At 40.5% G+C, this 26,531-nt stretch overlaps 1 protein-coding gene across 1 annotated transcript in view; it reads right to left on the minus strand.

Moving 5' to 3' along the window:
• Nucleotides 1-26,531, minus strand: part of LOC126385360 (copine-9-like) — a 329,179-nt gene that overhangs the window by 262,840 nt on the left and 39,808 nt on the right. The window contains exon 3 of the mRNA XM_050036928.1: nt 11,003-11,049. Coding sequence (XP_049892885.1) covers nt 11,003-11,049 — 47 coding nt within the window. The remainder of the gene's footprint in view (nt 1-11,002; nt 11,050-26,531) is intronic.

Genomic DNA, 26,531 nt, shown 5'->3' on the forward strand with positions numbered 1-26,531 from the left:
ACCAAACGACAGCCGTTGCTGTTTCGGAGCTGAAGGACCAGCGTTCTAAAAGTAACGGAAGTAACTGATGTCTTGTTTGAAAATGTACTTAAGTATTTGATTACTCAAACAGCAAACTAACACGTTAGGTTACTCGTTACTGCAAAAAGTAATCAAAGTACTCTAATGCGTTACTTTGTTGTACCCAACTCTGCTATCATGTGAATGAGAACATCCTGCCCTAAGCAGCTGCTTAGTTTGCATAATGCTTCAGGCCAGCTCTGTGCTTACAAGTAGAGCAGGAGATACTGTTTCTTTAACACTAACTAAACACAATCTACAACCAATCTGACATTGCATCTTTCCTTATAACCCGCCAAAAGTTAGAATTACAGTAGAATAGAGTGTGAGAAGTTGAAAACGGCCAATTTTGAAGGTGGACAGTATTCTAAGAAAAAACTGCTGCCACATACTAATAAGTAGAACTATTTCTGAAAAGAGTCAAGAGAAAGGAGTGCTGTGTTTTGAGTAACAAGCCCAACACCGACAGAGACAAGAGTTAGAATAGAAGATTGGTTTCATATAATGGAGCATGAGCTGTCTCCCTGTCTCTCTCTCACACACAAACATGCACACTGACAAGAAGTATCTTTTAATAAGCTGTTTTAGACAGCTTCTCCTTTTGTTCAGTAAGTTTTCTGTGCCGTTTCTTCGCTGTCACCCACAAGATAGTTTGTTTTTGGCAGAACTGTAATTATTTTTTTCTCTGCATTAGTGTGAGAATTAGATTTCTGCTAATTGCATCAAAAAGTGCCTCGAGCCAAAACTGCCAATGTGTTCAGACGGCCCACACACTACAAGCTGGTGACAATATGCGTGTTGCAGGGAGGGTGCTTGTTTCCTTTGCTTATTGAGAGACAGCTACACTACTGTCCAAGGAGACTGTAAGAGGATGAAGTGGGCAGTAAACTGGGACCTGGAACCATATGGAAGATCTCCAACTGTGGCTGCGCTCCAAGCTGGCAACCCAGGCTTAAAGAAAGCTCCTCTGCTCTTCAATCAGCTCAGATTTATAAAAATAAAGAGCAGCGGAAAATACATTCACAGCCAAACGTGCCTCTGTTGCTGCTGTAATCTACAGCAAAAGGCCCCGGAAGTTCCACGGCAAAAGGAGAAAAGCTTTGGCCCACTGCTAAGATAGAGAGGCAGGGGAAATAGAATTCAGGATGCTCCCAGATAAACTTTTATCTTCTCACAGAGGCAAGAGGCATTTTAAGATGTATTTCAACTGTGATGTCTGTGCTTAGTTGGAGGCTTGAGAGTTTATCCTGCACAGTTTCTAAATCTGTGATAGGATTACTGCTCTATCGCTCCGAGCAACCTAATATTTTCCTAACAACTCACTCTGAAGTTTAAAAAGGTGTCCTCTATGAGCACACCTGCAACTTGTTTTAGTCAATCACTGTCAGTCACGCTGAAAATGGTAAATCCTGGGATTTAGACGCAATCCGATTTTCAATTTTGATATAAAGAACAATAAAAATTAAAGCTGCAAGCAGCAATGAACGAGCCCTCGGCTGAAGCGACACTTCATGCAGGACTGAGATGGCACATACTTCATACAGTGCTGGAAAGACTATTTCACATTTTGTACCATTTCCTCTTTCCACTAGAGGGAGTTGGAGAAGGCACTAATGATATGTCATGTTCTTACACATGAAATATAGACCACAGCTTGTAAATGTCAGGTAATTCAGAAAATAAGTGTCTGAAAAGACGTACTTCCTGTTGCTGCTAGGAGGCACTGTACTCCTCACTGAATATAGACCTGTTCAGGGCAGGACTGTCATCAATCCTGTAAACTTTGGGGAAGATTGGACCATGTATGCTGGAGTTACAAACCACTTCCTGTTGCATGGCAACACATGGAAGTTTAACGCCTTGCCAAGGTCCCGCGGTTTGACGAAAACTCAAGCCTGTTATAACTTTTCTTCTTCAAGGTCTTTCGGCGGGACAGACCAAGGTTTGAAGTCGATCGGATAAAATCTCTAGGACTAGTTCGTTAACTTATGACCCCTGGAAATGGGCAAAAATGCACCAAAACCGCACAGTAAATTTAAAATGGCACACATCCTGTTGGGTTTAGAGTATGGGTCCCAGACGCTTTCTTTGTACGTCTTGGGATGTTGCATATGCCCACCAAGTTTCATACACGAAGGTGAAAGCAGCTTCAGGGGCTGTTTTTTGTTTTTGTTTTGTTTTTTTCAAAACTTTGTAGGGGGCGCTACAGAGCCATTTTTTGGTACCCGAGCACAAGGCCCTGAAAATATCAAATTTTTCGCCAGATATCATATATCTGTTTCAAAAAGTTTCATGGGTTTTTGAGTATGTTAAGCCTCCCAAAAAGGCAATTAATTTGGAGGAAGAAAAAAAAGAATAATTCCTTGCATTTCAATAGGGTCCTCGCACCGCTTGGTGCTCGGGCCCTAATGATGCATAGTGAAATAGGATTAGAGAGGCTGTAATAATGACTAGGTATTACATACACAAATTCATAAACTACACAGAGCGGTTCACACTGTCACCTCACAGCAAAAGGGCTGTTATAACCCACTGGCCAGCTGGGGAGTTTACATATTTTCCCTCTGTCAGCGTGGGTTTTCTCCAGGCTCTCCAGCTTCCTCCTCCCACAGTCCAAAGATATGGAGTTTAGGTTAACTGATGACTTTAAATTACATGCAGGTTTGAATATATACATATATATATATATATATATATGTATATATATGTATATATACATATATTGTATGTATATGTATACATATACATATGTATGTATGTATATTATATACAGTATACTACCTACAAATGTCCACTCTGAAACATAATGGAACTGTGCAGAGGTGCCGACTGCATTCTCTTTCATATGCACATACATACGCAAGCAAGTGAGTGAGCAAGAGAGGAGAGATTGATTCATGTTTTTTTACTTTACACACTTTACTTTACACAAGTCTCCCGCACACATTTTTAAATACCAGCCAACAGGCTGTTTACACAATCATCCTTGCAGCTCTCATACGGCAACAACAACATTGTGATTAATGGTGGATGGGTTGCGGGTGGGTGAAATAATACATCATTAATGAGGAAAATATTAATGACATTCTCTAAAGTGTAAACATAGGGTGCAGAGCTGCAGAGCTGCTGTCCGCTGCTGCTGTGTGTCACATTAAGAGAGATGCTGTGTGCGTTTACACATGAAGGCTTTAGATTAAAAACAGCAGCAGCACTGGCAGACTGTGATATGAATCCTCTGTCACGTAGTGTTGTCAAGATACTGGAATTTCTAACTTCTATACAATACTTTGAACAATATCCATATTTAATACCATTTTACATGTTGGAAAAATTGACATTGAGGGCATTGCCTTTAAGTTAAGTTAAGCCTTTTCCTGACAATGTGGACTATATAACTATTTTCTCTCAATGGTCATTTCTTTAGCACAAGTGTTTCTGACTTACCTGTCATTTGACACTGTTGTAATTATGGGTTTTGTGCAGAGGAGTTGTCTAGGTTGTATTGACTAAAAAAAATACATTCATGAATAACTCAGTGAATATACACAGTACTTTGCAATTATGTAATTCGGCCTGTTTTTAACATGTGTGGCCAACTTTTATCTTCAGTATATTTAAATTAGCCTCTGACCTTACACAGGATAAGCAGGAATGTATGAAGGATGTTTAAATTGCATTAAAAACATTTTGTTTTTGTTTGTTTTGTCAAATACCATCTGTCTTACTGATCTATCAGCCAACATGTCCTTTATCTTGTCATTTCTTTTAAAAATTGTCTTCAAGCTGAACAAGAAAGATAAAAAAAAAAAGAAAGATGAAGATAAGCATTTAAAGGACATTAGTTTTCTAAGTCATCACTTGTTAATCTTTAACATTGATTGACCTGCTGCTTTTAACAAATTACAAAAAGTAATTTATTTTATCAAAGGAAGCACTCTTCTTTATATATCATTTTGAATTTTTGGGAACATGAACATGGAGATTAACAGTAAGTAGCATGTCACATTTGTATGTTGTAAACATATGATATCAACATTTCTAAAGTGATTTAGTTTATGAGCTGACTTTGTCATCAGGAGGTGGAGGGGATGGTGGATGGTGTGACACCTAGACGTGAAGCCTGCCAAGCTGCAGACCACTGTTCGAGACTAACAAACACTGGTTGTTTTCTGGGGACACCTTGAGGTGTTTCCACTGATGTTTGGGGCACCAAACCTGAGGGGTATTCCATCAACGTAGCTAAGAATATCCAGACTAATCTTGAAGTTTTACTAAACGTCAACTCCCAACCCATTCCATCAAGTGAAATCAGCTGGCTCTAATTGATGCTAATTCAAGTCTCACCTGTTAAGCTTCAACTCATGCACGCGCCCAGGGAAAATAAAAAGCCCACACTAGTTGAGTGTCTAAAATGTTGCAAAATTTCAAAAAAGCAAAGGAAAGGAGCAAGTGGAGGCTTTTTCTGCAGTGGAGCAAACACTCCTTATGGAAGTGTATGAGGACTATAAGGACATAATTAAGAAAAAGCCAATACTGCAGCGATTAATAAAGCAAGGGAGTTGGCGTGGCAGAATATTGCCGACAGGCTAAATGCGTAAGTGACAAAGAAAATTCAGCATTTCAGCATAATATCATGTTATATAAATCCCGCATCAAAGGGACAAAATATATGTAGATAAGAACACCTATTAAATCTAACAATTCAAGTATGCCTAATGAAATTCACATGTGTAAATCAATATTAGTGATAGACTATTTATCACATTTATCTACTGATTCCTATGTACATTTCAGATGATGCATTTAATCAAACTATTTTATGTGAATCATCACATTTATCACGTAACTGATTGTAGATTATGACATTTCCGAAATGATCAGTTTATAGGAAATAATCACATTACATTTATCTACTGATTGAAGAAAATTCCATTTAGCAAATCCATCAATTCAGTGGAGATGAGGAAAACTATACAGGTGATAGTGAATCAGTTATCTATTTCTCATCAATTGTAAGCTCTATCCCTTATCATATCAAAATAAGGAAAATTCCCTTAAATGTATGGAATGTGCTATAGGATGAGGAACAGACAAACCACAACGGTGTGCGTCCCATTTTCATCCCTCACCGTTTTTACCTCTCTGCAAACAGTTGCCTTACTTAGCCTCTCAATATCACCAACACTATATAGGAATGTACTGCTAGCAAAGAACCTCAGTGCAATACAGACTGACTGCACAGTGGTCAGAGACGGGCTGCGGTGTGACCTTTATAATGTGTGGTTCCAGCAAACTGCATAGATACACTATGCTTTGCCTGCTGAACCGGTACCTCTCCCACAGATAGGAGCCCATCTGTATCAATGGGTTGGTCCTGTCCTGGAAGACCCTTGGGGCTGGTGGTGGTTGGAAAGCCCTCTGGACAATGTGGGCCTCCTCATCAACAGGATCCTTGATGAAGGGGCATGCCATTATTTCCTAATTTACTCTCTCTTGCCCTGTCTCTGTGTCTCTCTGGGTGTGTCCATCTCCTTCTCTTGGATGCATTCTTTATATGGCTGTTGTCAGTTGACCTTAATTGGCTGTGACTTCACTAGCCAATTGGGAACAGAGTGGGGTGGGGATGGGAGGGCAATCACATATTCATGTACAATCTTTTTGTTTAATGCCTCAGTTTCATTTTATTATAGTTTTGTTTTTATTAGTTTGATTTTGGCTTTACTGTTGTGTTTTTTTAATTATCTTATTTTTATTACATTTTAATGTGTTTTTTAATAGTTAATGTTTTTTGATTAATTATGTTATATATTGTATGATCTACATATTATTTTATCATTACATGACAGTTGTGAGTGTGTAAAAGCACTGGCAGAACTGTCTTTTAGGTGTCTGTTCTTGTCTATTGAACATTTTTTGATCATAGATGGAGCTAATCCTCACCTTAATCCTGCTACAGACCAGGATTGCCTGGCAGCATAAGTTACCATGGTTACTAGGCTGGGATTCAGGTTAACCACCTTGATGGAGTTGTGGTTCAGGTTGATGGAACGGAAACCAGAGTTTAGCTCGATGTATCAGGCTTAGCCAGAACCATAGTTTCCATGGTTACCGATGTGAGGCTAATCCATCAAAGCCACTTTGATGGAACAGAACTCTGGCTCACATTAGCCAGACTTGGCCATTTAAGCCTGGATTTGCCTTTAGCCTGCTTGATGGAATACCCCCCTGGGTGTTTTAGCGGCATGCTGCAGCATTCTCCAGCTGCATTTTTTGGCACCAAGCCTGGGTTTTTTTGACCGACATGTCGCGGCATTTCCAGGAGCTTTTGTGCCACTATATGTGAATGTTTCTTGGTTTTGTGCCTAAAGCTAACAACACCTTCACCACAGTGTTGTTGAAAAACATAAAATATATCTGCTACAAAATAAGATACAAAAGTAACATAATGCAATCGGGTTGAGCTGCAGCCCAATCACACTTTTACATGTTAAAAACAACTCACTGTTCCCGTTTGTTTGTGACACTGGCTGCTGGTAAGCATCAAACAGCTGTGATTACAGTGACATGCAGCAGAGCCATACACCTGCAAACTGATCCATACTGCTCCATGGGTGCATCAACCACCTCTTTACAGTGTGTGTCTGCATGCAAGTGTGCTGGGTGTGTGTGCATACAACTCTGCTGAAAGCATTCTCTCCCTGTGAGACTGATTGAGGCTCACTGAGATCTATGTGTATGTGTTTGGATCCCCACTGAGGTGAGACTGATTTTCTTTGATAGCACAAAGCACAAATTACTGCAAGAGAGTGTGAGAGACACTGAAACAGAGAGCAGAGAGAGAGAGAGATGAGGTATTCTATATGTTTACACAGCCGCAGTGTTCCAGGCCGACCGTCCCAAAGCATCTCAGATGGTTTTCCAATTTATGAATTCCTATATTTGGCTGCTCAGGCCTCATAGAAGGGCTTAGTTTTTATTACTTTCTGTTTGCTATAAAACACTCTGATCAGTATGACCATCACAGGACATTTTAGTCAACGCCTGCTTAGACTCTCTACAATTCTGACCTTACTGGAGGAAAGCACAGGCCATTTTTTACATGTTGGTTTGTTTGGGTTGTCTCAAATGTGCCGAGAATGACAGATACCTTTTAAAGAATTGCTGTTATTTTCAACCTTGGCCTTGTTTTTGAAGATTTTATTGCCATTTTCTACAGTGGCAAGTTTATAGTTTAGTTTATACTGTAGTTTATAGTTTTATCAGTGACTTCGGTGTTCCTCTGCTTCCTCTGCTTTCTAATACACACTCAGCCAAATGCCAAAGCATTCCAAGGGTGGGTTTATTGTCATTATTGTTATTATTATCATCATTATTATTAAGGTCTTTATATTATTGTGTATCTTCCCAGTAGTGTTCCTTATGTATTCAAATCCCAACATCCAAATTTTGGTAGAAGTATGTATGATTTAGCATCAAAATGCTTTTTTCCCAAGCCATCTTAAAAACATTTTCCCTTATGACCTGACATAGGTTTCTGTATGATGACGTAGCAACATATAAACCCCCCAGCCCGCCAAATGTGCCCTTTTGTAACAGAGTATTGTGTGTTATCGATCTTTCATGTGGTTCCATTGGCTTCATCACAAGGTAAATGGTAGATGGACCTGCATTTGTATAGAGCCTCTCTAGTCATCCGACCACTCAAAGCGTTTTTTACACTATGAGTCACATTCACCCATTCACACACACATTCATACACTGGTGGCCAAGACTACCATCCAAGGTGCCACCTGCTACTCAGCTTTTTTTTTAGTCACTCACACACCAATGGAAGCATCATCAGGAGCAATTTGGGGTTCAGTATCTTGCTCAAGGAGACTTGCGCATGCAGATGGGAGGACCCGGGGATCAAACTGATCTTCCGATTGGTGGACGACCCGCTCTACCTCTGAGCCACAGCTGCCCCAGGTGACCTCCAGCAAACACTAGGGTGGTTTGTAGCCACTTGTGAGGAGGTCGGAATGAGAGTCAGCTCCTCCAAGTCTGAGGTCATGGTTCTCTGCCGGAAAACAGTGGATTGCTCTCTCTGGGTTGGGAGAGAGTTGCTGCCTCAAGTGAGAGAGTTCAAGTATCCCGGAGTCTTGTTTTTGAGTAAGGGTAAAATGGAGCGTAAGATAGATAGGCAGTAGCATGGTGTCCGCAGTGATACGGGTGCTGTGTCGGACTGTTGTGGTAAAGAGGGAGCTGAGCCAGAAGGCAAAGCTTTCAATTTACCAGCCTATCTACTTCCCAACCCTCACCTACGGTCATGAGCTATAGGGAGTGACCACAAGAATAAGATGACAGATACAAGTGGCTGAAATAGTTTCCTCTGTAGGATTGCTGGGTTCAGCCTTAGAGATAGGGTGAGGAGCTTAGACATCCAGAGCGAGCTTGAAGTAGAGCTGCTGCTCCTTTGCAACAAAAGGGGAAAATTGAGGTGGTTCGGGCATCTGATCAGGGTCTTCCTGGGTGCCTCCCCTTAAAGGTTTTCTGGGCCATGGACAAGTGGATGAAAATGGAAGGATAGATGGATGACGAACAATTAGCCAACAGCAAGTACTTCGTACTAGCTGTACCAGCTCCCTAGCAATCTCCCTCCAGCCAGCTGCCACTTTATTTTTGGTTTTTGTAGTGAAATAAGAAGGTACCCGTATTCTTCATTTCAACTTCATGAATGAGCCATTCCTCATCCAATGTGACACTTTCAAAGTGAGTGACAGGAATAAAAAGAAAATTGGTGTTCGATAAAAGTTCAGTTCATCGTATATAAATACTGCCATATTGGTGCAGTTTGAGTTTTCTATAGAGACTAACTCTGCCACGTGACATCCCTGAAATTTGATATCCTTCACATTGCTGTGCTTAGCTCATGGCCTGCCAGACACAAATGGCTTCACTAGTCCATTTATAAACAAATATAATACAGTGTTAATTACATTGTCATATTTCTTATTGCTTATGCTATATGAGATGGATTTAGCGTCATGACGCTGTCAGCACGGGTTGGTGGTGTACGTTACTTTTTAATTTGCCAAAATGTGTCATAATGACAAATGCCGGGTCAGCCAGTTTGCATAAAATCAAACTGGTTTAACCTCGTAAACTCAGCCGGACCAGCAAAACCAGAAATCGACCCAGGTCTTCTGTGGATGCCACAATTTAAAAGTACAGTTTGTGAAATAAACTGAAATGAACTACAGAATGCATTTCTCACTTGAGTTGAGTGTATTACTGTGATTGCACTGTATAAGTGTTAATTTTGACATTCAAATTTTCAGATTGCAGGCACTGCTGGAGTAGCACATTTGTTTACTGTTTATGCACAGTCCTGATGGCAGATATTGTTGCAGCTTGAAAAATATTTCTTTATATCCTGATTATAATCACCACTGGGAGATGGAAATGTGAAGGTTTTTCCAGTAAGCAGTTTGTATTTTACACATATCTGATATAACATACTGTAAATGCAACATTGTGGCTGTAGGCTTTCGAGCTGTTCTCAAAAACTGTACATTTTCCTACAAAAAGTAATGCACCCAAGTAACCCATGTATTTTGAAAGGCTGCAATCAAGTAACCAATGCGCCGACAGGAGTAAATAAGGAAGCAGTCCCGAGCGGTCCTGTAAGGGGCAGTACACATGACGTATTTTTTGCACCCTCAAATTCATTGTTTTCAATGTAGACGCGCAGCAGGCGTGCTCAAACGCCAGAGCGATGCAAGCATTCCTAAGCGCCTATTTTTCAGGTTGCAACGGCTGCACCCCCAAATAAACTGAGGTCAACTATTGGAACACAGCAGCATGAACCGCATGTCATGTGAAGATGACTCAACCAATCACAGGCAGCAGATGTCTTTCCCTTCATCCGTAAATATCACTCTGTGATAAATATGGAGAAAAGTTGATCATTTTAGTGCAGGGCTGCCAGAGTTTAACATCTGTCCCACAGCCAATTGGCCTACACACAAACCACATTTAGTAACCTTAAATGCAACCTGCCACAATGCTCTTGAAAGCTGGCATAGAAAAGGCACAAGAGTAGCACCCAGCACCTGACCTCACATTTTACCAAGCGATTAAAGACAGCATGCGTACGACCCCCAGGGAGGCAGGTTGGGGTGGTGAATGGGTCACAAAATTGCAGACTCTCCCCCAGGACCTTCCGTTGTGTTTGGATTTGCTTGACTTTTGAATCATTTTAAAGTATGTCCCCACCATATTTCTTTTCCTAAACCTAACCTCAGTAACTTGCCTACACCTAACCTCCATAATTTTACATCATTAGGTAATTGTACGTTAAGAACATAACGTCATGCATGTGGTGTGAACATTTTGGATGTTATACAAACTGTTCATTGAGAATATGTTACGGTTTTAAAAACATTTCAAGAGAGGCTCATCTGACTTAACACTAAATTGAAACTGTGTAAAACATAGTGAAATTGTTATCATTTTTAGAAGGGTGAAAATAACCAACATCAAATACAATTTTAAAAAGCCATCAATATATAGACACAACCATCCCTTCAAAAAACTCTACTATATGCCACTGCTCAGTACTACTACCTTGAGTGCTAATAGTACCAATATCACATACCCATGAATACCACCACAAACAACAGGACAAACAACGGGTGACTGTGTTCACTGTTGATGGAATTTAGCCATGTACTGTATCATAGAGGGCAGCATACCTGTCTAAGTCCATCTACAGATGTCAGGACCACCTTACTTTTCGTGGGTTGCCAAGCGATGCATAAACTGTCTGATCAACCCAGTCATCACTTTAATCTTTAAAAACTGACGAGTTGAATACATGAATTCTGCATTTGAAAACAAAACAACCATTTCATCTGAAGTTTAAGAAGTTAAAGTGAACATTTAATGACATGTTACTCACCTCTCTCCACTCCTTGGTGCCTAGGCCTTGCACGTACAACACCACCACTGAGAAGACAAACAAACAATGCCTAAGTTACATTTCAAGGCACAGCACACATCATGGATGCACATAATCATAGGTGCAGCACTGCAGTACAGCTTGCAATTTTTTTAGTAAATCTAATGACTAGCATCTACACAAAAGCTAAAATAACTATAGAATAAAAAAATTCTAAATGCATAAATATTCATAAAATGTACAATTATATTTTGCAAGAGACATCAAACTCTGTATGCATGAAATATGAATGAGAGTAGTACAACAAAAGATTAAACTTTGATTGTGACTGCAAGGAAATTGGTGTTGCTGCAGAACAATAATAGGGTACTGTGGGGGAAAATTCCAATTTAAATAATAATTGAAATTAAGTCATTGAATGAGTGAGATATAAAAAAATCTACTGTAAAAAAATATCATCAAAGACTCTAATCTGAATCTCTTCCCAGTGTCTTGATGCAGAAAGTTTACTTATTTATTGAATACAAAATGATCTCTTTATTTAAAGAAAACTGTGGACTGGGTGGACTCAACCACAGTGTTTTTGTATCACAGGAAGTGAAACCCTGAACAACACCTTAAAGCTGCCCTGTGGACTTTTCTTGTGAATAAATGGAAACAGTAATGGACTTAATATTTATAGACCACCTCTCTAGTATTCAACCATTCAAGGCATCTTTACTCTACAAAACCACATTCACACACACACACATTCACACCCTGGTGGCCAAGACCACCATACAAGGTGCCACCAGCTCACGCGCTCACACCTAAATAACAGAGCCATCAGGAGCAATTTGGGGTTCAGGATCAGGGGATCAAACCTCTGATCTAGCTCTACCTCCTGAGCCACACCCACCAAAAACATCACATAAAGTGTTACCCACATGCATTGGGCCTCATTTATGTGCATAAAAATACATTATTGGGTGGGGCTGTGGCTCAGAGGTAGAGTGGGTCATCCACCAATTGGAAGATCAGTGGTTCAATCCCTGGCTCCTCCAGCCTGCATGTCGAAGTATCCTTGAGCAAAAAAATTTGAAAAAAAAATTGGTCCACAAATACTGTTGCAGAGTGAGCACTTTTGACTTTCATTCTACTCTTTGGTTTACACAGCTGCGTACATGATGCAGTGGCACAGAGGATGAGAAACCTTTCACCATAAGGCTCTGAGATAATATTATCTTGTTTCCTATATGACATGAATGCAGCTGTCACACTGAATGTCCTGCTGAGCCTGTTTGAATTTTAAAACTTTATATGGAAAAAAAAAACCATCTAATATTCATATTAAACATCAGATTCTGATTTAACCAACATAATTATGAGTCGGGTACAGCATGTTAGCATGGGTAGAGCAAACAAAATTTCATGATTCTGTTACACCCTAAATCATGGTTGATGATGACATTTTTTTACATCAACATCCTTACTTTCCGCAATACCTGTGTATTGTAACTACACTATGGTTATGGGTTGGGAAAGGTTGTGGTTATGACAAATAGTTGCCAAATGGTTAAGGTACAGTTAGGGTGAGACATCTAAATAACACATTCTTACTCCCAACTTGTCACGTTTGTTCAGTGGCCCTACACATTAAACTATGAGCCTGTTTACACCTGCTAAGTAAGTAAGTAAGTAAACTTTTATTTATATAGCACCCTTCATAGTACGCGTACACAGAGTGCTTAACAATGCAAACAATAAGACCACAGTTCAATAGGTCACAATAAACGTGCAACTGAAAATTCTAGAAAAAACATACACACAGGCATATGGCAATGCAAGGTCAGTGCATGTAGAAGCATAAAATACATAAATAGATAAAAAATAACAATAGGACATGATCACATGGCACTGCAAAGCCAGAGGAAATGAGGTAGACAAGCTGAGAGAACAACAGAAAGCGGCAAATAAAACAATGGATACGGCCTAACACTCAAAAGCTAGTCTGTACAGGTGAGTCTTTAACTGACCCTTGAAACTATTTACTGACAGGACAGATCTCAGACCCAGGGGGAGTGCATTCCAAAGCCTAGGGGCCACTGCCCCAAAGGACCGGTCCCCCTTTGTTTTTAGCCAGGTCCGAGGCACTGACAGGAGGCCAAGGTCAGATGATCTCAAGGACCGGCTGGGGGTGTGGTGGTGAATGAGGTCGCAGATGTAACTGGGGGCTTGGCCGTGAATGGCTTTGAAAGTGAGCAGCAGCACCTTGTACTGGATTCTGAACGGGATGGGTAGCCAGTGCAAGGAGGCGAGTATGGGTGTAATATGGCAAGACTTTTTTGACCTAGTAAGTAATCTGGCAGCTGCATTCTGTACAAGTTGAAGGCGGTCGATGGATGACTGATTGAGACATGTGAACAGTGAATTACAGTAGTCGAGCCTGGATGATATAAAGGCATGGATTGACATTTCTAGTTCTGAGTGAGACACAATGGACAGTTTAGCAATGTTTCTCAGATGGTAAAAACAATTGCGACACAGAGACTTCACATGTTTCTCTAGGTGCATTGACTGGTCGAATTGAACACCAAGATTCTTTATATTTGCGTGGACGTTGTTCTTGAGGGGCCCCAGATGTTCTTGTACCCTGGCAGTGACACTGTCAGAGGCAATGACTAGGACCTCTGTCTTCGCAGCATTTAATTGCAGGAGGTTGTTGGCCATCCAGCTCTCAATGGCCGCCAGGCACTCAAGGAGAGTGCTGAGACTGTGCATGTTTTCTGGTTTGAATGAGAAATGGAGCTGAATGTCATCTGCATAACAGTGATGGAAGATGCCTGGGAACTTACTGATGATGTGACTGAGGGGGAGCATGTACAGGGTGAACAGGAGAGGGGCCAAAACGGAGCCTTGAGGAACACCACAGTGAAGGGGGTTGGAGTCAGACTTATAAGGGCCGACGGCCACAGACAGCATGCATCTTTGATGATCCTATCACAAGTTGACATGTATGAGTGCAAGTATAAACGACCATCAAGCACATTACGTTTTGACTACTCAAACCATTTGCCAAGATGGTCTGGGACTCATTTAGCAAATTATCTCTTGTAGTGTAAACACTAATGCATCCTGATGCATCCCTGACAAGGATTATATCAGTGAAGGGCATGGTGGTTGTTTTTGTGACATCTCACTAAAAGCTCTATAACCTGCCCATTTTACAATGAGTTGGACGAGGTGTTACATGACCGCCCATCGTCTTACCCTGTGGGAGGAGATGTGTTGAATTCTGCAGACAGCAATATCTCCAGCTACACAGACTCAACCACTATAGTGACATGCTATTAGGTAGCTAGCAAGAGTGTTGACATAATAACTGTGCATTAAGCCCTTTGACTTAAAGTGTAAGTGACGTAGTGACAAAATCGGAATACTAGTGGTCAGCTGGAGAAGCACGTTAGACACAGGTGTGAACAGCGATGTGTCTCAGCATTCCACTTGTGTTTGGAGCCCCGAAATGCATGTTAATACCAGGTGTAAACAGGCTCTCTGACACTTTACGTACCGATTTAGTGTGAGTTTTGGACTTAATGCATACAGTTTCCCAAATTTAAACTTCCACCATAGGTTTACTTTGTTTGTAGCTTTACTTCCTTTGGTTTAGGAAACGATAGTACATGTTTAGGTTTAGAAAAAATGTCATGATTTGACTTACAATAAGTCAGTTGTTACTAACGTAACGTCACGTGACATACATCACTAGATGTTATTAAAATAAGACTTTTGGTTTTATACAGGACATGAACAGTGTTCTCCTGAGTCAAAGTCCTGAGTCCTAAGTGTGTTTTGACCTCCTGTTCTATTTGTGAATTTTTCGCTCTTTTTGCTATGACAGATGCCCAGAGAGTCACAAAATGATGGTCCCTGGTGAGTCTCATACCGACGCTAAAGGGCACTTCAGTACATAGGTATCTGATACCTAGAGCCACTGCCCAGGAGCCGGTATTTGACGAGTTGAAGAAAAATACTTGATTATGGTTCCGAACAGTTAAAGATATGGAAAATACATACACTCTATATATGTATATATGTATATATATACATATATATATATATATATATATATACAGTACCAGTCAAAAGTTTGGACACACTTTCTGTACAGAGACTGCTGGTACAAATGGACTAGCAGGGCTAAGCCCTGCCTATCTTTTACAATAAATACGAGAAAATTATTAAGTTAAAGAAAATATTAAAATATTAGTTATTGAACCTTAGAACTGATTGTTTTTGGTGGAACCTATAGGCTAGCAGCAACAGCGCTAAAATAGTCACAAAAACGCGGGATTTATCAAAATGGGCTGATTTTTTACAGCCCATACTCCTAGAATCAGCTTCCAATCATTGTTGTCACATCGTGAGTGACAGGTGTCGTGACAAGCCATCTTGATTTACTGTCCAGTTGGGCTAAATTAATTCAGCCCAGGCCACTGACTTTTGGCCAATGACCGTGCGTGGAAGTACAGTGAGGGCCTGCCTGCTGTTACTGTAGTGGGAGAGTGAGCGTTGAGTCTTGTGAATTGCGTTAGCATCATGCTGAACGAGGTGGATTATTTTAAATGCTGTCTATCGAGCGGGACCTCATCCACAAAATCATCAGACTTAAATGACTTGGTGATTAACCTGTTTGCATCCCAGACAGGCTGTCGATGTGAGCTTCTCTTCAAATAAGGTAGGCCCAAGTATGACTGGGCGGTATTCGCAGTGACAGTAACTTACCACAGTAAACATGAGCTGCAGTACTGCTTTTGTGGTTACCTTCATACCGCAGTGCTCTGGCTGCAGCGACAGAATGCGGCCCGGCGGCCGGCCTGCCTGCCTCACGCACCTCCCTTGCTACGTGATGGAGGTGGCCTGGCCGACCGCCCCAAACCCAGGCCCGCGGGAGAAGGGGGCCGGGGAGCCACCGGCCCTCCCTCTTCCCTCTAAGTTTATACATAATGTTTTATACACAATAATAGATGGATTAGCAACCGTTTTACTTCTGACGATAAATAGTTTCCATCCTAGACTTGTATGGCTTTTTAAATTGTTTTATTTAAGGTGTAAAAAAAAGAGAGAAGACGATACCGCGATATCATACCGTCATCACATCCCCCCCCAAATAATCCCATGATACTGATTTTAGGCCATACCGCCCAGTAGGGATGGGAATTGATAGGATTTTATCGATATCAATGCCATTATCGATTCTGCTTATCGATCCGATTCTTTATCGATTCCTCCTGTGAATTAATGCTATCGCCTCCTGTTGTTTGTAATCCAATACATCTGCTTTCAGAACGTTTTATTATGAACCTTAAAGCCATGGTCTAGTTTAGAAAGATGATGAGAAAGATTTGAAAAAAAGCATCCCCAGCCTGAGTGTGTCAACACCACGCAGCTAACTTAGTGCAGCTAACTCAGGTGAGGCAGCTAACGCAGCTAGCCCAGCATATTATAACAACAAATAGCTTGCAAATCAACTCAACTGCCCTCATCTTACCATCCTTGGTGTTCCCATGAAATCCGACAACAGGAGCGGGGATGCGCCGAAGCTCCACAGTGGGCTACTAGCTCCAGGGAGGCTAACAACAACAGCGCCCCACCCGCCGTCCACCTGGAGCGGGGATGCGCCGAAGCTCCGCAGTCGGCTAGCAGCTCCAGGGAGGCTAACAACAACAGCGCCCCGCCCGCCGTCCACCTGGAGGGGGGATGCGCCGAAGCTCCAAACTGGGCTAGCAGCTCCAGGGAGGCTAACAACAACAGCGCCCCACCCACCGTCCACCTGGAGCGGGGATGCGCTGAAGCTCCACAGTGAGCTAGCAGCTCCAGGGAGGCTAACAACAGCGTGAAGTGAAGCTACGGCTTTGACCGCTTCTGTCTCTCCGCCATTACGTCTTCTTTGTTGTTGAACGGGCTGCTGACTGATGAGCATAGATTCGGCGTACTGAAAAGAATCGATAAGGGAATCGTTAAGCATAAAGGCTAATGATGTCGATGAATTGGACCAGTTGGAACCAGTTCTTAACAGGAACCGGTTCTCGATTCCCATCCTCCTTACATCCTCCTTCCAATGCCTCCTCTCCTCCCCTCCCCTCCCCTCTCCTCTCCTCTCCTCTCCTCTCCTCTCCTCTCCTCTCCAAAGCAGACCATGGTAATGGCAGACAGTGTAGAGAAAGCATCATGTTTCTGCTTCAATGGGACAGCAGGCCAGTCAAACAAGATGACCTAGCCACCACTGGGACCCGTACATCCCAATTCTCTCTGCTCTTCTCTTCAAAGAAAAAATAAAAGGAAAGAAGGGAAGGAAAGGAAAACAGGGTCAAGCTACATTCATAAATACTGAAACAGAGAGAAAGAGGCTGAGAGTTTAGGGTCGGTTGGCTAACTGATTCCATTTGGTGGAAAGAAAAAAAGTGAAGCATTTATAGGCACTGACCAGACTGAGTGTGTGTGTGTGTGTGTGTGTGTGTGTGTGTGTGTGTGTGTGTGTGTGTGTGTGTGTGTGTGTGTGTTGCTACAGTTTGGCACGAACATGCATTTATAATGATCACAAACACATACACCATGTATGTACTTTTCTTGATGGAGGCCAGTGTGCCTAAAACATTTACAGTGAGAGTGTGATGTATGTTGTGTGAAGGTTGTGGTTGGGCAATACTGAAATTCTCCTACTAATGATATTGTTTTAAGAAAGACAATGATCCAGGAAAATGGAAAAGCTGAAGAGAGACGCATATAGACATTAGTATCTACAGACTGGGGATGCATTTGTTGCAATACCCATAGAGCAGCATGAGTTACTTTGCACAAGGGCATGCTGAGATCAGTAAATCAGCAGTCAACTGGTGAGGTCATTATTACAATGTATCCTCATACAACTCTTCCTATGATATCTGACCATTCACATTACATACTTTATGTAAAGTTACATAGTTTAGGTTTAGAAAAACAAACATGGTTGGGCATTGTTACGTACAGAAATGTACATAGGTTAAATTTAAGCCAGTAAAGTAACATAGGTTAAAACATGGTTGGACATCATCCCATTATGTACTTAACATAAATTTACGTAGGTTAGGTTTATGAAAGCAAAGTTACATGGAAATTTATGTAGGTTAGGTTTAGGAAAGTAAAGTCATGTTGGTCGGTTTTGAGGACAAGAATAATGGATGGACATCATTATGTACTTCAGGTAAATTTACATGGGTTAGGTTTAGGAAAGGTTTGGTTTAGACAAAAAACATAGTTAGGCATTGTTATATACTTAATATAAAGTTACATACTTAAGGTAATGAACTTACCTAGGTTACATACTAAATGTTATTTTAGTCGGTTAGGTTAAGAAAAGTAAAGTTATGTTAGTTAGGTTTAGGATAAGGATCATGTTTGGGCATTGTCACATTACATACTAAATATAAATTTATGTAGGTTAGGTTTAGGAAAGTAAAATTACGTAGGTTAGGCCAAGGATAAAAACATGTTGATGGCCTATCTTAAAATATCACAAAGTTCACTTGGTTTCACACGGGACATGAACACCGATCCCATGGGTGAAAGTCCTGTGTTTGTCCACCACCTCAACTTGACTTCTAACATGGATTTTTACTCTTCATACTCTTTCACTCTTCACTCCCATCAGTGCATTCGTCACATGATGAGGGTTGATTGCATATTGTGGTAGGAGTTTTGGTCTGGCTACTCTTTGTGGATCGAGTCTGTTTTCAGTTAGGCGCAAAGATTTGTGGTGTTTCCATCTTTAGTCCCGAATTTTTTATCGCACTTTGTTCATGTTTTTTGTCCCTCCTTTTTTCATTTGGTTTAATACCAAAGAATCACCAAATAAGGGCACCTGCCAAAAGGAGACATCTTTCCGGCTGGAGTTAGGGCTAATGCTACATGGTAAATTAGTTACAGCATTCAACGTATGCTAGCGTGTCATTTTCTAGTACGCTACAACAATGCAGTAAAGTGTAGAGAAAGCAAAAATGATGAATTCATAACATGCATTGATAATTAAATATCTTCCTGTTATCATGGACACATGATAACAATTATCATGGCCAACCAATATCATGTTGAATGATAATTTTGTCATATCACCCAAACCTAGTGAGGGTATCATTCATGGAGACATCAGCCTTCTCTGGATAGTCATGGCTGTTTGGCACGGATCTCTCATCAATATAATGTTGTCTGGTACAGCATTTTCTACTGCATCCTAAATAATAAACATCTAATTAAATTTACAAATTTGTCATCTAGATCTGAACATCATAAACTAAGCAAAATTGAATAGCAAGAAATTGTAAGCATATCTAATAAAGTGGCTACTGAGCATATGTGTTGAAATTCTTTCATCATTTATTGTTTGGGACATTTTTTAGATGTATTCATTGAATACACTGTGATAATCAGGTAAATCCAAGGTGTTACTGCTATAACTAGTAATTACCAAAGCTAGAGCAAAATAGCAGTTGCTGATACAGAACATTTGATCATTTGGGGTTTTATGAACTGCACTGCATATTAAATGACTAGCATTGTTTTTATATGACTATTTATTTGTAATCATTTATTCTCTCCCAGGTTTAACATATTGGTCTTGTGCATATGACAGGTGTTAAATAAGAACTTACTTCATTTCACTTCAGTGCACTTTTAACATTCGGTTAAAAGGCTTGTTATTCAAAAACTGTGCAGTCATTTGGTAAAAGAAGATTTTTAGTGACCAAAGGACTAGCAAATGCAAAAACATTGCTGCATTTTCTTTAATTCCACAACAAAATCAAAGGCTAAAGTCAGACTTACAGTGTTCTGAAAATGACACATTAAGAATTTTCTGATTGGATCAATAAGCTACAATCATTTTTAGGCAATTTCAACCATTAAGTAAACGTTAGTGAAACATAATTGTCATACCCTCAAGACAGGGTCAGGCCTTTTTTAATCCAACCTTCCTACTACCTGACTTTTGACCTGACCTCATGGGTGTACTGCAAACCCTGGGAAACTAAAACTAGTAGTGGGTTGACCTGTAACCCACAGGCAGATGGGTCAAAAAGTGACAAAGCAGCATTGTGAATAAGTTAATGACTTACAGAAATACTGTGTACAATAGTCCACTTCCCATCTCTCTGTCATCCTCTGTCTTTTTCTCAAACACAACCACATAGTATAATGCAAAAAGTTGGAGGCTTGCAGTAAGCTGCGAAGACCCCAGCACAAGCTTCGAATGCAATGTAAAAAATGACATTTGGTACAGCCCTGGTTAACAACACTGGCATTTTGCAGCTTAGTAGTATTCAAGCATATGTAACATGATGCACATTTTACATTTGCTGTAACATGTGCCACCGCCAAAAAAAGGCTTTATGTGACATATTTTGTTGGGGCAGATAACTGTATCTTTAAAAATGAAAATAGGAGACTGGACTGCCCTAGCAACTACTTGATTCTGCTCTGCTTTTGTGAGTTTGTATGCAGTTCCTTGCATATACAAAGTAAGCAAGATCAATTGATTTGGGGAGATCCAGAGAAGACTAGCAAGTGCCAAGTGGATGAGATAAATGTAATTTTATTGTAAAACCTAAAAAATCCAACAGCAAAGCAGAAAGTGGGTTAGCCTTCTGAAAAGAGGAAATTCTATATTTCTGTGCTTCAGAGCAGCAGTCAATTGACGGTGGTTTGGGTCTTTTTAGTGTGGAGGTAAAGATTTGTGTGATGGATTATCGATGTGAGGAGAAGCCCATCATTGAGAGCTTTGCCTGGTCAGTGCTGCTCACCTAAAGGATGTGAGCAGATGATAGCTGGAATCAAAAATCTAATCTCACAGGCATTTCCACAGAGATGAAGGCAAGGCTGAAGCCCAGCAGAGACTGTAAACACAGTCATCCACACTCAGCGCAGGAACAGCTTAATGGGAAGCCTTTTCAGAGAAAAGGAGAAGGCACTGTCTCGCCCACTTGGAAAAGAAAGCTAATGTGAACCCCATCCTCTGGAAACCTCATCGGTGGTATCAAACTGCAACAAGCTGGTTTATTAGCATACCAGACTTTATGAAATGCAGTGCTCTCGGAAAGAAAACATTCACATTTGTTTGTGACCTTTATTAAAACAGAGAGTGAATATGGACACTGAATGTAATGCTGCAATTCTAGCTGATACAACATCATGTGAGCTGTTTCCTGTTTGGTATGGGTTATTATTCAGACCTAACCGATTAGTAGCAAGTGATGTTACCTCTAGCTGATGTAATTTTTAATCAACATGGTAGCTTCAGTTGTGGGAGCTTTCCCAATAGGTCAAAGGACCAGTAATTGATTTTTTTTTTTTTTTTTTTGTAAGCATGCATAATATGATGTTACTTCGACTACAGAAGAGACTTGATGATCACTAAAATTAGGTGGTGAAAAAAGTGGATATATCAATATTGGTATCAGTTATCAGTCAAATAAGTTGTTATATATCGGCATATCGAATCCAATATTGTGCAAACATAATTAAAAACCAACATAATTGTATAAAGGATATTATTACAGGGGCTTGGGCACAGTTTAAAACAACATTGTTGCTACTGGATATATAGCTCCTGATTTTATCAATCAGCTTGCATCATAGACTATTACAGTGCAACAGTTACCATTAACAAATGAAACCCCAATTTTTTCTCCTTTTTATTTTACAGATAATAACTTCGAATAATTTGATGATATATTTACTGCTGGACTGGAAATGACCCCAGTTTTCATTTCAAAAATCTTGTCACCTTAACTGTACCATTTGGAGTCATCTTTCTGGCCACCTGACATAGAACATGTAATATTCACACCTCTCTGTAACTCTTTCTTGGTTTCCAACAGTGCCTGAGAGAAATATCTGACGTTTCAGCTGCCACTATGTCCACCAGGTAGTTACTACCCATGTCTGTCTGCTGTTTGGTGATGGGGAGGTAACATACAGCACTGTACAGTGGGCTCGTCATCAGCTGCTTGTTGCTGCTGAAAGCAAGGTTAATGAGAGCACTGCCTTAGCATGCACACAATAACTTGTCTGTTTTGTCAACCAAATACCCAGATTAAATGTTGGCATGTTCTTTTGCAAACCAAAGATATGCAACATGTGTACATTAGTGGATATGTTGAAACTTTATTTCTGATAAATTATGACATAGGAGCGGCTGTTTCCAGTCACCTCTCTATCAGCTCAGCTAAATGCTAAAATAGGCTCTGAAGTTTATTTTCCAAGTGTTGTGTCATGAATATGTTCTATTTATCAATTTTGTTTTTTATACAATAATTTCCTTTAGCGGGGAAATTATTCTCTGTTTCCTGCCCAGGGACTACAGATGAAAATTAGCTTATAATTTACTCTGGTGCAGCTAAGTAGCCGTGCACTGTCCCTGTTGAATAAATAAGTGTTTTGTGGGTGGCTTTGGACGGTGGTGGCATCGGGATGTCGAAATCACTTAACCACTCTGTAAACTCTCCTTCTGACAACTTCTAGTGCACAAGTTCAAAGAGCTGCTGGGATCACTTTTCACTGAAGTTGTACCTTATATATTTCCATGTGACAAAAAAAAAGATTGGTTTATTGACTGACTGATTGATTGATTGATTGATTGATTGATTGATTGATTGATTGATTGATTGATTGATTGATTGATTTGACATGTATTTACATTTCAGTAATGCTGTGGTTAACATGTGGTCATGTTTAGGAAAAGATTATGTCTAAGCTTAAAATACCTGTTTTTGGTGGCACAGTCATGGCTGGAAATGCCATAAATGTCTCACTAAAACACACCCAGTTTTGCTGTTTGTTAGTCTCGATCAGTGTTCTATAACTTGGCAGCCGTCCACCATCCCTTTCACCTCCCGATGATAAGGTGAGCTCATGTAATCTATGTGCCCTTAGAAACATTATTATGAAATATATGAAATATACAAAAGTAATCAGTCTGTGGTTTACAGAACTGTACAATGTCAACAATTTCTTCTGGCAACAGGGCTTGTATATTTCTGCCATTCGCCACCAATCAGACAGCATGTGACCTCTAACACACACTCACAATCAATATAGAATGTTACAATGTATTGACTCTTTCTCTAAAGTGAGTCAGTTATCTACAGGCATGGATCCACCTGGTGAACAGGCTCAGTCATTTATCAGTAGCTGTCAATGCTGTGTGACATTATCAGTATGTATTGACCCTGTCCCGTTGTGACCGGACGCCTGGGTCAGATAGAGGGTCTAACCAGGGACATGAAAGAGCTGTGGGGGCATCGTGGCCACAGCAAGTCCAGCTTCACTCTTTCCCCCAACAGGGAGGAAAGGTTTGAAGTTCAGGACCCCTTTGACACAATCATTACCCTCAATCATGGTTCCCCACCTCCAACCAGCCCAGGAAGAAAGACCAATCTATGGGATGTGTCAATAAAGGATCCATGGCCTGCTGACTGACTCTGCTACAGTAACAACAGTTACAGTTACAATTTAACAATAGATGAAGACAGAGAGACCAGAGTGATACATTGTAACAAACTCAAACTTTTCAAGCATCAGCAATGTAACTTTCAGAATGAATAAATTGAATTCATTTTGATTGGATTTGATTTAATTTCATTTAAAGGCGCTGTATGTAAGAATGTGGCCAAAACGGTTACTGCACTCAAATTCAAAATACTGCCGTGAGTCGTGTCCGCCCCCCCCTCCCCTACAGATTTGAGGTTGCTGGACAGCGGCACACTGGAGTATGATTTGTTTGCCCACGGGCGGCTGCGGTCTTGCGATCAAAGACAGCCTGGGATAAAATTCTGACAGTGTCAGAAATTTGGGATGACCATCTCACTGTGTGACTGCTGTTATGACCTATATCTACTAACCAACCAATAGAAATGCAGCTTGAAATGACACACTGATCAACATGACAATGCTAGTAGGTGCAAATACATACATTTTGAGCTCTTTCTGTAAAATTTGCATGCCAAGTTGGCCTCTTTTCCCCAGCCATGACCACGCCCACATTCTGTTCCTCCTCCTCCTCTTCAACACATGTAAATGCCACTATAAGGAGGATTGGATTTATGTTTGTTTTCATTTTTCTCCGACCAGATGGATGATGCACACTGATGATGTTTTGTTCTTGCATACTGATGTCGATGAACGTACACGTACATACATCAAACTTGATGTTGTACCCAAGTTTATTAGATTCATGTTGCACAGTATAGCTCGCAATAAAACATACTTACTTACTTACTTATAGCCTCACAGTCTGTAGGAGGCGTAAGTTAGGCTGGCTGTGTTGTGATTTTTTAATAGTGTTTTACAGGAAGTTGAAGAGGGACTCAAATGCACTTGTTGGGAATACAACACGCTTTCAAATGAGAACTGATGCAAAAATAAAGTTATCAAGAGAGGAAAAAAATCTTACAGAAAGACACTTATCTAGCAATTATTGTTAAACAAGATGAGAAAGCTGGAGTCTGTGAACCAGACCCAAATCTGCAGACTGACATCAGATAATTATCACAAAGATATACTTGTGAGAGTTTGTCATGAGTCTGTGAGATTAAGGTACCGTAAGGACTCACATAAACACAGAACTTTTTTCAAAAGTGTGAAACCTTGTGAAATGTTCCATCAAACAAATCTCAAATGGTTTAAAAAACCACAAACAAAAGACAAGCATGATGCCCTGGATGTTCATCTTATTTCAGAAGTGCAATGTCTACTTCTCAGGTACTTTGAGGTTGCAGGTGTTAAAACAGGGATGGCCAAACTTTTTTGATTGTGGGCCAAAGAGAGAAAAACAGAAGGAGTCATGGGCCAATCAGTAGTAAAATCATAGATGTCAACTAGTTACTCAGCGAGAAAATCACTGTTTCCAGACCAAGAAAGCCCATTGGCCTCAGAAAATTCATTTTCTATCAAACTACCACACAACACTACTGAACAGTTTAACATTTGACATTACAGTAGTTTATTGGTGTTCCCACATATTACAAAAAGTGTATCTCTATCTAAATGTTTTTACAGACTAGTAATCAATCATCATCAGTGAAGTGGCCTCTAATGAGGACGTGCAAATTTAGGGCTTGTTTGGTTATTCTCGATGACAGCGACTTTGTGTTTAAACAAGGCTGTGCAATTTACATACAGGGAAGTTTATTAGAAATAATAACCCCTGTGTTAAAACCAAGCTGCAACCTCCAGGGCTGACAAATGAAGCCATTGTGGATATGTTAGGTTCCTCAAATGGCCACTGGAGGTGCTTGTTAAGGTAGTTATGTTGTCACAGGCTTGCATGTGTCTGCTATCTGCCACACAGCACCTCAACTGAATGTCATCTAAAGTTTGTATTTGGTAAAAAAAAAAAAAAATCTATGCCTTTGAACAATGTCTGAGCCACATTATTTTAACATCACATTCCACCACCCAATTGCATCCCCATGTACACCACAGTGCACAGAAAACTAGCATAGCATCTGCTAACTAAGCTAATTAACACATGCTGTGTTCAAATGGGGTCATGTTAGGGGGTCTACATGAATGCCCTCCCTTGTAGTGTTCACAACCTCGTAAGTGAAAATTTTCAGTTCAGTTCAGAGTTCACGATGTTCACGATGCGCAGCGTATCTAATGCCCAGATCACTGACAAAGCGGCAGTATTTGATGAGTTCAGAATGAGGTCCCCAGATTTAGCTGCAGAGTGAGCGCGTCTTGCTTCCACATTGCTCTCCATTCACCCCTTTATCCATTACCAGGATCTCTGAGAGAGCCTTGTGTCATAGCTTGAAGAAGGTTCTTGTATCATAAAGTGAGCAAACCAATTCCCTCCACAAATCTGACTGTTACACAATAGCACACAGAGCACCTCTACCTGAGGGGGGTTTAAAGTTAGAGAGCGCCTGCTTCACACCCGAGTTGTTTTGACTTGACTTTATGTTGTGTCGAAAAAAAGCAGCCCAGGCTTTGGTTTTGTCTGGGTGTAGTGTATGACTAATGTTCAAAGAGAATTTCTTTTCTGTTGGTGATAGTACTGTGTGTGCTTTGACACCGAGATCTGAGGCTCCTTCATCTGTGCTACAGAGAAACAGTCACTGTGGAATACACGACCCAACAGCACTAACATACACACACTCACTATCAAACATCTCAACAACAAACATACAGGCATATATGGACACACTGATGACAAACACACACGTACACACATACATATATACAAACACAAACATGAGGCAAATAGGGCACTAACAGTCAAGTTAGGAACTGTTTTTTGTTTTCTTTAGTTCAGTTCAGTATGTCGCATTCACAAACCAGGGTTCAGCCCATCCACGACTTTTCAAATACACATTATACAGTGGCCAATAAGGGAAAATGCACTTCAAATAGACAACAAATGCAAATGCAATAAATATCTTTACAAACTTGATGACGCATGTGTAACATTTAGAAAAAAAAAATGCTGCAAGCCCACAACACAACACAACACAAC

The sequence above is a fragment of the Epinephelus moara genome, chromosome 24, assembly GCF_006386435.1.
Source record: "Epinephelus moara isolate mb chromosome 24, YSFRI_EMoa_1.0, whole genome shotgun sequence".
NCBI classification, from domain to species: Eukaryota; Metazoa; Chordata; class Actinopteri; order Perciformes; family Serranidae; genus Epinephelus; species Epinephelus moara.